General features: G+C 38.1%; 1 protein-coding gene across 8 annotated transcripts in view; it reads right to left on the reverse strand.

The window, feature by feature from the left end:
- Positions 1-14,637, reverse strand: part of LOC146523342 (disintegrin and metalloproteinase domain-containing protein 19-like) — a 74,722-nt gene that overhangs the window by 19,864 nt on the left and 40,221 nt on the right. For all 8 annotated transcript variants that reach the window (XM_085139832.1, XM_085139798.1, XM_085139781.1 and 5 more), the window contains 5 exons: positions 13,946-14,011; positions 7,835-7,906; positions 7,371-7,537; positions 3,088-3,172; positions 1,824-1,966 (listed from right to left, as the gene is read on the reverse strand). In XM_085139832.1, coding sequence (XP_084995958.1) covers positions 1,824-1,966; positions 3,088-3,172; positions 7,371-7,537; positions 7,835-7,906; positions 13,946-14,011 — 533 coding nt within the window. The remainder of the gene's footprint in view (positions 1-1,823; positions 1,967-3,087; positions 3,173-7,370; positions 7,538-7,834; positions 7,907-13,945; positions 14,012-14,637) is intronic.

Below are 14,637 nucleotides of genomic sequence, written 5' to 3' on the forward strand. Positions count from 1 at the left end.
ATTATCATATTATTTACATTGAACAGAAAGTAAACAAAATATCAATGTTATGCATGCATTTGTACATTTTACAATTATTCAATCTGTAAGTATTTTGACTGATATACTATTTAAGTCATTAGCAATTAGCAGAGGGAGAGAGAGAGAATGTGAGAGACACAGAGGTCACAGGTTCTAAATGAGCGGTGTGTTACTGCTTTGTATAACTTGAACTATTTTTTTTTTCAAAGATAAAAAAACAAAGGTGAAGCTGTGAATGATGACATTTTTTAAATATATTTTGCAGTTAGGCTTAAACATGGCTCTTTACCATCCCTGCTCCCATCACAGAAAGCATTAATATTGAATGTACACACCGCAGTAACCTTGGACATATGTGTAAGAAAAAAAGAAGGAAAACGTGCGTGGGCAAAACACCTTCCAAGTACTATTCAGCTACCTCCCTCTTCTCAACATAGATGCTCATCTAGAGGCCAAATCCATGGTCATCATAATCATCAAGGCGATATATAAAGAAGATGCACTGACTCTAGAACAGTTCTGCACTTATCTTAATCCCATAGCCTTCTCAGCTATTGACTTCCCCAAGCCATCAGCTCTTGCCTAGACTTTTAAGCCACTTCCTTTGTAAACTAGTCACGTGTATAAGCTGACAGACCAGGGATCTCAAACTCAGAGGAGCTGGGGGCCACTGCTGGCACTGTCATTTTATCAGAGGAAAAGTCCACAAATATTTCCAAAAATTTAGTGTTTTTGTTTATTTTAAATATGACAAAAAAAAACCTATGACTGAATGTTATTGGAAAACACAAACGCAGTGTATAGACGAGTCTTAACAGTTTACTTACAACTGGGCTCGTCAGGCACTCTACACTTGCTGCAGTGGTTATTATTATATTTACATGCTTTCATCTTCTGTTTCTCGCCAGTAGCAACTTGTACTTTTCAACTCTCCTTTTCCTCCGTGCCTCGCACTCACACACACACACACAAAGGGAGGGGCAGTCCCACACATTCTCCCTGCAGCACGGACTACACTGTCCATACACTGTCACACTGTAACACTGCTCATATTGCCTTCATGTTAAATCTTTTTTTTTAATAATATATTTTTATATATATATTTCTTCACCTCAATATGTGGGCTGCAAGTAGGGGTGACGTGGGCCGCAAATGGCCCCCGGGCCGCGAGTTTGAGACCCCTGTCTTAGACAGTGCTGGAGGAAAGCAATCCTTAGGTTTCAGTTTAGCTCCACTATAGCCACTGCTACTTATTGTAAACCGTGAAAAGCTTACATGATAGTTTGATTCTACGCTTTCTGTCTGATATTGTATTGTATTATGTCAGTATGTTATATTGTATCATGTTTATCAAGGAACAAAGTCTTTCACACAAATACTTGTTTTCCTTCATTCGGATTTGTAGTACCTATTTACAGGACAACACAAGAAAAACAAATTCAAAGGCAAAATATAAAAATCTAATAAAAAATTATCAAGGGAATAGTTTGTTAAACAGCCATGCTAGTATTTCAGCAGCTAAAACTGTTTTTCATGTGTCAAGTAATGTAATGTGTCAGTGTGTTATGGCTGCTTGGTTCTATCAAACATTTCTTCCTGTTAAAAGGTTTTTTCCTTTCGTTGTTGCCATATCCTTGTCATGTTTACTATATTATTGTAGGGTCTTTATAAGGAACCTTGAGGGAATTGCTGTTGTAGTGCTATATAAATAAAATTGACTTGAGTTGAAATCAAGGTGTTAGTAACAACATCTGAGGGTGACTAGGATGTTTCTTTAGTCTTGTGCAGAGCTCGTGGCTAACCCGGTGGCAGCGGCCATCACACAGCCTCCTTGATCAGCAGTGGCCTCCACACAGCAGCTGTCATGGTCATGGCTCATCCCAAAGTTGTGGCCAATCTCGTGGGCCATGGTGGCTGCAGCACCAATGGACAGCTCTGAGTGGTCCTGTAGAGGAATAACAAAAGGAGCTGTCACTTATGTGATGCAGTCTATCAACAATATGTTCAAACTAATTTAATATGGGTGTGTCAGAGTAAGCTGACTTCATGGTTGGGCCAGGTTATTATGGTTATTGTTATGTCTATTAAAATGATTTTAGTGCGTCTAAGTTAAAAGTTGAACTGTGGATTTGTATGTTGTATCTCAAAACTCCTGGTTATAAATTTGTATTTGTTTGACTGATTGTCTAAATTTGTGTTCCTTTTTCAGTGATATATTATTTTTTTGATTGTTAACTTTTCAAACTGACATGTTTAAACAATGAATTTGTTACTTTTAACATACATTAAATTATATGTTTATTAAAGTAACAAAATAAGTGAGTGTTTTTCCAGCATGGCCAGAGGGGTGCTAAGCCTAGAAGATTCACAACACACAGAGCTCTTGATTTTTTAAAAAATTCTATATTACAGTTCGTTAATACCAAAGAACCATCTCCAGTACTTTCTCCTGTCTCAACATTTCATGTCAGAAAATAATGTAGACATCAACAGGCATAACACGCACATACGATTTACACACGGTTTACACATGCCTCAATTCATTGGCATGTCCATGTCCCATTAACAACAGCTTGATAAACAAAAAAAAATTTTTTTTTTCTAGTGTCTAAATGGATGCTCAGTCATCCAGGTACGGAAATGGTCATGACAATTTGCATATTAATGAAGAAACTGACCTCATATCCCATTTTTTGCCAGTTGTACTAGTTTCAGTCAGTATGTATGGTTTAAAAGGTTAGGGAAACCTGCAGTCAGCTGAGACTGAGTGGCTCATTTATCATCACTTTGATGAGTGACAAAATGTTTCTCCCACTTAAAACGCTACGTCCAGGTGAACAGAATCAACTTTTTTGGGATTTTTATTCCATTATTTCAGACTGCAGTGATCCCAATAATATGTGGGGTACATCAACAACATTTATTTTGAGTCAAATACTAAAGGCTTCGCTAGGAGCAGCGGCTGTCTCGCTATCTGAGCAGTACAGCAAGTTTTTCTTTTGAATTCAGCTGTTGCTGGAAAGCAGAATGATGTCAGCTGTGAAGTAGAAATGTATTTCCACATACCACATTGATGCCTCCAGAGTTTTCCAGGCTGCACATCCCCTCCAGTGGTGCCATGCCGATAGTTGTCCCCTTGAATGTCACACCCCTTTCACACAGAGAAAAAAAACACGAGAAACAGAGTGAATTATGACTTAACCTCAACCTTCTTCCTGTTCACTTCAGGGTCCACAGTGGATGCACTGAATGCAGTTGGTCTCTTGGCATGCTAAAACAGAATCAAGCTCTGATTGAACAATCAAAACAAAACAGATCCTACTGTATCAGCACATCTAATCACCGAGTCTACATTTTTCTAATTAACATTTGTGCTGCTCCTGCTACTATTTTGAGGTTTTTGCTCTATTGGAAGCAAAATTTTTGTTTGTTTTATAAGCATTTGTTAGTTTATACATTAACCAACTGCCAGAGGCTCATCATACAATGGTGAGTGCAGAGACACATGGCACTATGCTAATTATCAGCCCAGGTCTAAACATCACGGAGGTTGAGCGCAACTGATTTAATACAATTCTCCTGAACTTGATATTCAGTGAAACAATTACAGATCAATCCTGTTACATCGGATGCTTTCACAGTATAATGCATGGATGGGTAATTCATTTTCCCAAGTAACCACATGGGAAAGTGGGAGTGTTACACCAAGGTTATGATGAGGCAATGAAAAATTTTAAAATGTGTCTCAACTGTTCCGATACTCCTGACACGTACGGGACCACTAAGGGTTTTTGCTTAGGCAGCAATTGTCCTTCTCTCCTGGATCACCTGGTGCTTTCTCTGGTGCCAAGCAACGGGGCTGTGACAGCCGGAATAGCTCTTTGGGTCCGGCAACAGGTATCTACCAGGTGTAGATCAGGAAGGAAAGAGGCGATGAGCCAATCCATAAGCAGACGAAGATGTCCACTTTCCAGCTTACTACTGCGTTTCCCCCGTGAATGGTGATCCAATATTATTGATTTTACAATTTGAGTAACAAGTGCCAGAAACAGCACAAACACAAACACAAATGGCAGTGACAGACGGCAGGCCACTTAATAAGGCCATGTAATAATTAAATGTATTACATTCAGACATGCTGCTGAACTTCCCTGATTTATTAGACTGAACATGGTCAGAGATGCCATCACCTCTCCATCATGATTAAAGTTTTGCTTGTGTTTTCTAATCTGGTCTAAAGACCGACCTTTTTCGGTTTGGCTCAGTCTAGAATGTTGATTTCACTTGGATTTTTCCTCTTTTGATATTGATGTTCTATAATTTTACTGTTTTTTTTTTTACTATGTATTTTATTTATAGTACTTATATTTTATTAATCTTTTGGCTCTCTTCCACAGTATTTCTTTTATCCTGGCTTACTTCTCTTGAACCTTGAGGCTGCTGTTGTTGTGTATAAATAAAATTGAATTGAACTGAATTATGTTCAGCACCAGAGATGGGCAGTAACGCAAATCCGATTACTTTTTTCAAGTAACGAGTAAAGTAAGGGATTACTATTGCAAAAACGGTAATTAGATTACCATTACTTTCCCGTAGGAACGCTGCGTTACTAAAACCGTGATTTTGTTTTGTGAGAATGTGTCATGACAGTGACGTAAGCGAGTGCGACGTTTGTGACAACAGCTGTGTGCAGGTCAACAATGGATAATATATCGAGTGCGGGAGAGAGTATGAGCATGCAGTGTTTAAAGCGTGGAAGTACTGACCTTACTTTAAGTTTGATTCCATAAAAAGTGACAAAAACATTAGTGTCCGTTGTGCGTGGGAAGAAAACTTCTTTTTACAGCGAAAAAAACCCCTAAACTTCCAAGCAAACACCGAGTGCGCTATGACGTAATGGGAAACTCACAGAGAAACTCGCGGATTCTTCCACTGACCGCTGCGGCACACCTGCACCAGGACAAACCTCCGCCTACCCTACTCCTGCTTTACAGGTGAAAATAGAGCAAAAGGACCGCTAGTCTTTGACTTTATGCTGTGTTTTACTTGCATCTATTTGAAAGAGTGAGTGTTAACACAAAAAATATTTTATGTGCTGGAAAGTGCAGAAAATAGGTTTAAATATTAAACAAATTTCTTCCAGTCAGAGAATGTTGCATATAATTAAATTTTTGCTTGATGCATAAAGTTAAAAGATTAAAACTAATAAAACAAGTTTTAAAAAGAGACTTTTCCATTTGATTACATTTTGTATGATGGATTATGTAGAAAAAGTAGAATTGGGCTGAAAGATCTATCACTTTATCACCTATTCAGGTTGTAAATCATGTTTTTACAAAGTAACTAAGTAACTAAGTAACTAAATAAGTAATCAGTAAATCAGTAAAGTAACGGGGTTACTTTTTGGGGGAAGTAATCAGTAATTAGTTACTGATTACTTTTTTCAAGTAACTTGACCAACACTGTTCAGCACTTTGGTCAGTACTCCCTGTTTTTAAAGTGCTTTATAAATAAAGTTGGCTTGGCTCAATTGCTCAATACTGGCATGTTGAATATAAATAAAATAAATAAAAAATAAATATGTTTAATTAAAAATGAAGAATAATAGTGATTTTAATAACAGGCCTCACTGAGAGAGCCTCTACAGAGTCTGAGTCCTGGATGTTGTTTTTCTCCTCTTGTTTTTTTGTTTTGTTATCTTGTGATAGGAGCAGTAAATTCTAAGAATACTAAAAATATAATTTGCAGGTGATTGAAATAAGAGATATTACTTCCTGCCATTGCAGCATTGTATCACAACACTGTAAAGCCTTGCTGGAAAGAAGAATTTCTCAAATACTCCACTTAGTCTGCTGACACTGTGACCCAGCTTCAGATAAACAAAAGATAAACATTGGAGCCTAATCAGTTTCACAGCCACCCCAATTCTTGACTTATTTGACAAAAGAAAGTCACACATTCTTTCATAGACCTTTAACAAATAATATTTTTTTAAACTTCTCGTCAATGGAAAAAAAGGTCACATTTTCTGTCATGCAAGTCCATGTAAAGTACAATCACTATGAATATGACAAAGTGAACAAATGTCTATTATGTAAACCACTTGAATGGATTCATAAAATAAATTTAGCATTTATTCCGCAGACAGCAATGAAGCCAGATACTGAATTTGTATACTAAAGTCATCAAAATATGTTTTCACGGGACCTTATGCAGAGGCATATATGTGAAAAACTGAGTACACAGGAATTTAAAGGATAAGTAACAGCCAGGTGCTGCTAATCATTTCATTAATTATTTTTGAGATAATTTATTGAAGCTGAAATTCAGAAGCTGAATTTTTGGCATTCAGTTGTCATGGTCCTGGGCCATGTTGGCCCAGTATTCTTAGTTTTCATGTGTTTTGTATTTTGTTCTTTATTTATGCCTTGGTTCCTAGGTTGTTTAGTTAAGATGTTCCTTATTTGGTTACCCCCTGTGTGCCCCTCTGTGTATCTGTGAACCCTTGTTTCCCCTCGTGTTTTATTCCATGTTTTCCCCAGCCCGTTATGTCCGTGCTGTCTCTCCTCCTGTCTGAACCTCTGTGTACTTCCTGTTTTACTTTGACAGTCTCCCGTCAGTGTTGCATTTACTCCTGCCCTGTCTTGTTATGATTATCAGGTCACCTGTGTTCCCCGTGTGCTCCCACTTCCCTCATTAACCCTCTGTGTATTTATGTCTGCGTCTCCCTCAGTTCTATGTCGCGTTCTCCCTCATGACTGCGTGCCCCTCCGTGTGTTTCCTCGTGAGTCAGTTCCTTAGTCCTTCCCAGTTTAGTTTCATATTATTTTGTATCGCCTTTATCCTCTGTCAGCAATAAAGCTGTATTTTGAGTTCAGTCCTGTTTTCCCGTGAGTTTGCGTTTGGGTCCTCTCCTGCCTGCACACAGCCTGATCATGACATTCAGTGGTATGTTAACACAATGTCACAATCTTCCTGAGTGACTGTAAAACATTTCTTCACAATGATGTGAGAGTCATTCAGAAAGTGATTACTGCAAGTTACTACTTGCTACTGGTTTTACACACTGTTAAATCATTGGGTATACTTGAAACATTATTTTTCCCTTGACTGTATGGTATAACTATTTTTTTAATGAAAAACCACAGTCAGCATATCCACTCTGTTTCAAACTGATCACTGAAAAGGTAGCTGTGAACTGACAAGAAAAATATTATTTTGATTCCAACAGGTATGAAAATGATTTAAAGTTCCTGCTTGAAATACAAAAATGCTTCAGACAGAGGTGAAAGTTTTGTTTTGTTTTCTACATGTCTGGTGTTGGCTCAGTGCTGTGGTATGTTTCTTACGTAAGCAACTGGGCATTGTCATGCTTCTTGCGTGATTTTAGCTTCTGTCTCCATTGGAGGAAGGACCGAAGGGTTGCATTTGGCTCCTCTGTGATGATGCACTGATCTCTTTCAGTCCAAACCTCCAGACCAATGAGAGGCACACGGATGTTCAGAGCCCTGTAGAACTGAACATAGACACAACAGATATTATTTTTCTACATTTTTCCAAATGGCAAATAAAAACCCCAAAAACTATTACTAGTCACTGTCACAATATTAAAACTACTGACAGGTGAAGTCATATTAAGTACTGTAATTTGTGTGTTTTCAATCACTACGGATTTAGAACATAAAAGTTATCTCAAAGTAGATAACTAATACATGACAAGGAAATATATGTGGACCCAGCAACAATAGCTTGTTGAATCAAACTGTTTGTTCTCTGGAGAACAGGAGTGAACAGCAGAAGCCCTCATCCTTACCTTATCCACATAATTAGCAATTTCCATTATCCTCGCCTTAGTCTTTTCATAATCTTGATTCTGCCGTTGAAACTGCACGATTGCATAAATGAATGTTAGCCATGAGGGGAAAATGTAAAACATCTTAGAAACAATTAATCCCGACTGATACCAATTAGAGTGGGAGAGGACTTCAGTCTTCTTATTGGTAAATATATTTTATAACACTTTGCCCAACTTAGAATCTCTGAACATTGTATACGCTACTGGATCTTAGTAAAATCTTAACAACAGGCATCATGCTGATGGTGGTTTTTTTTTTTTTATTACTTAGTTTTTAATAAAGGTTTTACATATTTTTACAACAGAAAAGGAAAACAACAAACAACCAAAAACAACAATAACAAAACAAGCAGTCGACTGGAAAGCACAGCTTTTTCCCACAAAGCAATTCTGGCAGTGAGAACATGACTTTATATTCATGAATTGACAGCACATCTACAGATGTAAGAGCAGCTTAGGAGAGGCATGCAGAAGTTTATATAGATGTGAGTAGGCACAAACAGGAGAAAGAAAAAATAAATTAAATTAAAAAAAACAAAACAAAACAACATTCTAATTTCGGATATATTTCAACCACTTGTCCCATCTTGTGGTATAAATATTAGCTTGCAGCCTTAACAAAAAGGTAAGTTTTTCCATTTTATGAATCTCCTCAACAACGCTCAACCAGTCGTCCAGAACAGGGGGGTCAGTACAGAGCCACTTACGAGTAATCGCTTTTTTTGCAGCAGCAGTAAGAATCTTCAGGAGATATTTGTCATTGCTTGTTAATTCTTCGGGCAGGTCTCCTAAATAAAATGTTATGACAGGCCGTTGTTTTGATTTAAAGCCTATAGTCTGTTCTATCTTTGATATAACATCTTCCCAAAATTTAGAAAGTTTTCGACACGACCAGAATATGTGGGTATGGTTTGCAACAGTTTCCCCACAGCTCCTCCAGCATGAAGAATTTCCTCGTGTTTGTTGTTTTGGTGTTATGAAAAATCGTACCAGGTTTTTCCAACTAAATTCTCGCCAGTATGCAGAGGATGAGGTTGAAATGGCAGTCTCACACATATTGTCCCATTGCTCAGAAGTTATAACTGAGGACAACTCTCTCTCCCATCTTCCCTTTATATAATCTGTTGAAGTTCCCCTACTTTTCAATATGCCCTGGTAGAGTTTAGAGATAACTGACTTGCATCCCTTATAGTATGTTTGTGAAATCAGATTAATTATTTCATTGGATTGTGTATTAATTTCTTTAGTCACTTTTGAGGACAAATACTGCCGTAATTGTAGGTATCTGAAAAAATCACTTTTTCCTAGCCCATATTTTTCTTGTAATGTTTGAAAACTTTGCAGGCCATTCTTATCCAGTATTTTACAGTATACATTAATGCCTTTATGTGACCAGTTCTTAAATTGTAAATCCAATTGGTTTGGTTTAAACTCAGAGTCATAAGCCACCCACTTAAGTACTTGAATGTGGTTCCTTAGATTTAGTTCTTTCACTAACTCAAACCAGATAAGCAATGTAAAAGATGCGAAAGGGTTCAGTTCTTTCTGGTAGGCTGTTGCCAGCTTCTGATCTCCTATCAAGGCTTGTATTGGAATGACCCCACACATATTCTCAATGTCTTTCCATCGGGCCCCATAAGTGTCATCACACCATTGTATAATTATTTTGAGTTGAGCAGCAAGGTAGTAATCTCTGAGACTTGGGAGGGAGAAGCCGCCTTTCTCTTTATGGATTAATAATGTGCTATATTTAATTCTAGGTTTCCGCCCCCTCCAAATAAATCGAGATATTTGTTTGTCCCAGTCATGGAACTGAGATTTGGGGATTTTGATAGGTAGAGACATAAACAGATACAGTAGTCTGGGTAGGACTGACATTTTAATGACCTCCATCCTCGCGCTAAAATCAAAAACAAGTGTTGACCATTGGGTGAGGTCCTCTTTAATCTTTTGGCTCACGGGCTCAAAGTTTTTTTTATACAAGTCATCTAACGATTTAGTCAGCCATATTCCTAAATATCTAATTGCTTTCAGAGACCAATCAACAGAAAGAAATTTTTTAACCTCACTCGACGGGCTATAGTTAAAACTTAAAATTTGTGTTTTTCCTATGTTGAGTTTGTAACCAGAATACATCCCAAACCTTCCCAGCAAATCTAAAAGGGTCCGGATGGACTGGTCTGGATTTGACAAGTACAAAAGGACATCATCAGCATATAATGCTATTTTGTGTTCTCTTGAATTAACTACGACCCCATGAATACTATTATTTTCTCTTATTGCCTGTGCTAAAGGTTCAATGTAAAGAGCGAAAAGAGTCGGAGACAAGGGACAGCCTTGACGAGTAGATCTTTCCAACTTTATACGGTCCGTGACTCGTCCATTTATCTTGATTCTCGCGGTAGGCATCGAATATAATGTCTTAATACTGTTAATGGAGTTTTCAGCAAAACCAAATCTTTCTAGGACCAAGAACAAATACGTCCAGCTGACGCAATCAAAGGCCTTTTCGGCATCCAGACTAATTAGTACCGCTTTATGATTATTTTCTCTTACATTATTGATTATGTGGAGAGAGTGTCTTATGTTGTCTTGGGTTTGCCGGCCCCCAACAAATCCAGTTTGATCTTCATCAATCAAATCTGGAATGAACGAGTTTAGCCTATTAGATATAATTGAGGCGTAAAGCTTATAATCTTGGTTTAGGACTGATATCGGCCTATATGAGCTGCACAGCGTTTTGTTCTTACCGTCTTTAGGTATAATTGTTATGATTGCCTCAGACCATGATGGGGGGGTGGACATATTCTCTAATGTCCAGTTCAATGACCTTAGCAAAACTGGAAGCACCTCCACCTCAAATGCCTTATACCACTCAGCCGGCAGGCCGTCTGTACCTGGTGTTTTGTTATTTTTTAGTTTCTTTAAGGCCATTTCCAATTCTTCTTTCTGAATCTGTTTGGTTAGGCATTCATTTTGACACTTGCCAATTGATGGCAAATCTAATGAATTAAGAAACATTTTTATATCTTCTGTATTGGCTTGTGCAGGTTGTGCGTATAACATTTTGTAATGGGTTTGGAATGCCAAGTCAATTCCTTCCAGGTCACTTTGTAATTTCCCAGTTTGGGGATCAAGGACTGAGCATATAGAATGCGTCATTTGCTTTTTACGAAGTTTTCTAGCAAGTAATTTTGTTGCCCTTGGCCCCGTTTCATAATATGATTGTCTCATAAATTTGTATTTTTTCTCTTCTTCTTCCTGATATATATCGAGAATTTGTTTTTTAATTTTCTGAATTTGTTTCAAGGTCTGGTCAGATTGAGTCTTCTTGTGTCTGTTTTCTAAATCTTTTAGTGTATTTTCAAGTCCATTTAGCTGATTCTCTTTAGCTTTCTTCAGAGCTGCACTTAGTGATATAAATTTGCCCCTAACAACTGCCTTTAAGGTGTCCCATAAAATGTTAGGATTTACCTGGCCATTATCATTTATTTCTAGAAAATGTTTTATTTCGGTTTTTATCTCTTTTATAATAGCCTTATTGTTAAGTAGACCTGTATTTAACCTCCATATAGTTTTTTTTGGTCTAGTCTCTAGGTTAATTGTTAGATAAATTGGTGAATGGTCTGACATATTCCTAGTGCCTATGTCACAACTTTTTACCCTATGTCTATCATTTCTAAAGACAAAGAAAAGATCTATTCTTGAATATACGGCATGGGGAGGTGAAAAGTAAGTAAAATCTCTATGCTTTGGATGCATTTCTCGCCAAATATCCAATAAGCCCAAGTCATCCAGGCCCTTTCTTAGCAATTTACTCTGTGAAGTCACGATCCTCTTATTATTAGAGGTATCCTCCTTATGCATGATTGTATTAAAGTCCCCTGCGCATATTAACACACCCTGAGACTCCGAGGAGATCAATTCAAGGATTTTCTTAGGAAGTTTCAAATCATAATTTGGTGGTAGGTAGACTGAAAGAAGAGTTACCATTTTGCCCTCTATTTTTCCTTGAATCAACACATATCTGCCTTCATTATCCTTTACTTGTCTGGTAAGTTCAAAATGTAGGGAGTTGTGTATCAATACCGCAACTCCTCTTTTGTTACCTGTTTTAAAAGAGCTGTAAAATGTATTTGAGAATCCAAACTTCTTTAACTTCTCATGCTCTGTTTGAGATAAATGAGTTTCTTGGAGAAACACAATCTGTATTTTTTCCCGCTTTATCTTAGACATGACTCTACTCCTCTTAACAGGGTTGTTAAGTCCATTTACATTCCATGAAGCTGCTCTAAAGTCACAGTTACTCATACCGGTATTTCCAACCACTTATGTCGACGCTCTGAACATAGTTAGAACTATAGGAACAAAATAACCACAAAAACTGAACATATGTTACCTTGACTTCCACTCCTGGGGCTTTATAGTGCCCTGTCATTCTATAGTGTCCATTCTTACAATATTGGAGAAAAAATCCTACCATATGTAGGAGCTCCATCGCTGCATCTAACAGCTTTCTCTCGTCTCTGCGCATTTTAATTATCTCTCTCTCGGTCCTGATCAACATAGTCTGTTTTACACGACACAGGTCTAACGCAAAAAAAAAAAAAAAAAGGTATAAAGTAAAAAAACCTTACGGGAGCAATACGTACAATGCCAGCATATGGTAGAGGTATTTCTTTATAAATCTTAAATAAAATGTAATAGGAAGGCTAAACGCCTCTTCCTCTATTATAATAAACTGAGATTAGGAAACAGTACTTACAGAGCCAAAACAGGTATTTTGGCCGCTTAGTCCAGTGAGGCCTAACACAAGATAGTTTATACTTATTGTCTGAGAAATCCACGAAGCCTTCCGCGGACACGTTCGGAGTGTGAGCTATCCGTTTTCTCCCAGTGTGTGCTTCGGGTGAAAACCTGTTCCCAGTTGACGTCCCTGCAGCGTGGCATCTCCACAGCGTAACCCCGCTTCTTCATATCTTCTGCCGCTTCTGATGCACTCTTGTACAGGCGTGGTCCGCTCTCCCAATGAATTCTCATTTTAGCTGGGTATGGTGTCTGGAAACGAATTTTTTGTTCTTTGAGGATCTTCTTAATGTCCTTGTATTCTTTGAGCTTGTTGTTAATCTCAGTCGGTAAGTCGTGTGTAAAAGTGATAGTTTTGCCCTCATAAGAAATTTTCTTTGCCCAAGCTGCTCTCAGGATTTTGTCTTTCATGTCATACCTCTGGAAGTTAACCACAATAGACCTTGCAATCGCTATGTCTTGCGGCTTTGGTCCCAGTGATCGGTGAGCGCGCTGAATCTGCAACTCCTCATCTTCGGGAAGGGCAAGTTCTTTCTTTATGAAGTTGTTAATGAATGCCATCATATCATTCCCCTCAGCATCTTCCTTAATTCCGTATATACGGAGGTTGTTGCGGCGCGATCTTCCTTCCAGGTCCGTGACTTTGGTCTGGAGAGTTTTCTGCTGGTCCAGACAATGAATTAGCGCATCTCTCAGGTCCACATTCACTGTCTCAAGTTCGTTCACACGTTGTTCTGCTTCAGTTAGCCTAGTGGCGTGATTAAAATCCGCCATTTTGGAGCGCTCACCGGAAGTCTCCATGCTGATGGTGGTTTACAACTAAAATGTGTTTTTCCCTTTAATAAACATCAAGAAGAATACTGGCGAGAATACTGTCAGTATTTTTTTTAATTAATTGTGTTCCAGTCGCCTTAAATGTGGCAGAAGGAGCCCAAAGTGTACTTCAATTGAGACATAGTATTTAATTACTGCAGAACAACCATATGAAAGTCTGTCCACCTGGCAATTCAACCTAAATCTATCCCCACATTAAGCAGACAAATACTAACTCCACTTACTTTTGCCTCAGTACAACTACTAGATAAGCTTAGAATTGTCCATATAAAAGAGCCATATTATCTTGAATTACATAATTGTTTAGTGTGTGAAATGAGTGTCCATCCTGCTGTGTGAGCTTGATCTCAGCAGACAAATGTAGTAGTTTGACTGTGCACAGGAATAATCGGCTTGGGCATGAATAAGGCAGGTGGTGAGTCATCTTACCAATGTATTATCCGCCACAATGTACAGTTCTATGTACTTAGTCGTACCCAAGGTATTCCTTTTAACCTGCCATTAAAGAGAAGAAGGAAGGAGCAACATGTTTATAAATACAGTACCATAAACTGATGGGCTAAAACACTCTCAAACAAAGATAGGAGATAGGGAATACCTAAAATGTTAAAAGACGCATACTTGTCAGTCCATTAGAGTGGAAGAATGTGCAGAAAAGGTGTAAAAAGGCTGTCACAGACTTGACATAAAATATTATACATATTTAGACAGTGAACTATGGGGAAAAACACTGGATGAAGATATAACTGCTCAGCACTAAAAGAGATCCTGTAAAGCAGTAAACAAAAACAAAATATTGAATCAATCAATTATATTATATTATATTATATGAAATAGCAACAACAGTCAACAGTTAACCCCGTATGATCAAGCAGTTAAAGGCTGCCAACTGCCCTGTTGGGGCTGACAGGAGGATGACAAAACTAAACATAACATACACTGTGGAAGAGCCCCAGAGCCCCGGCCTTATTGGGCAGTGGGGGTGCGAGGCAGGGGTGTGGTCTCTGCATTCCACATTTAAAGTTTTCCACAGCAAATAAAAGCTGCCTCTCTGCCTCTCTCAGTTAAACCGTTTCATTGGAGTCCTGTATTTAAGTCCTACCTCTGACTGCTACACAGCA

This window comes from Neolamprologus multifasciatus, chromosome 3 (assembly GCF_963576455.1).
Source record: "Neolamprologus multifasciatus chromosome 3, fNeoMul1.2, whole genome shotgun sequence".
In the NCBI taxonomy this organism is placed as follows: Eukaryota; Metazoa; Chordata; class Actinopteri; order Cichliformes; family Cichlidae; genus Neolamprologus; species Neolamprologus multifasciatus.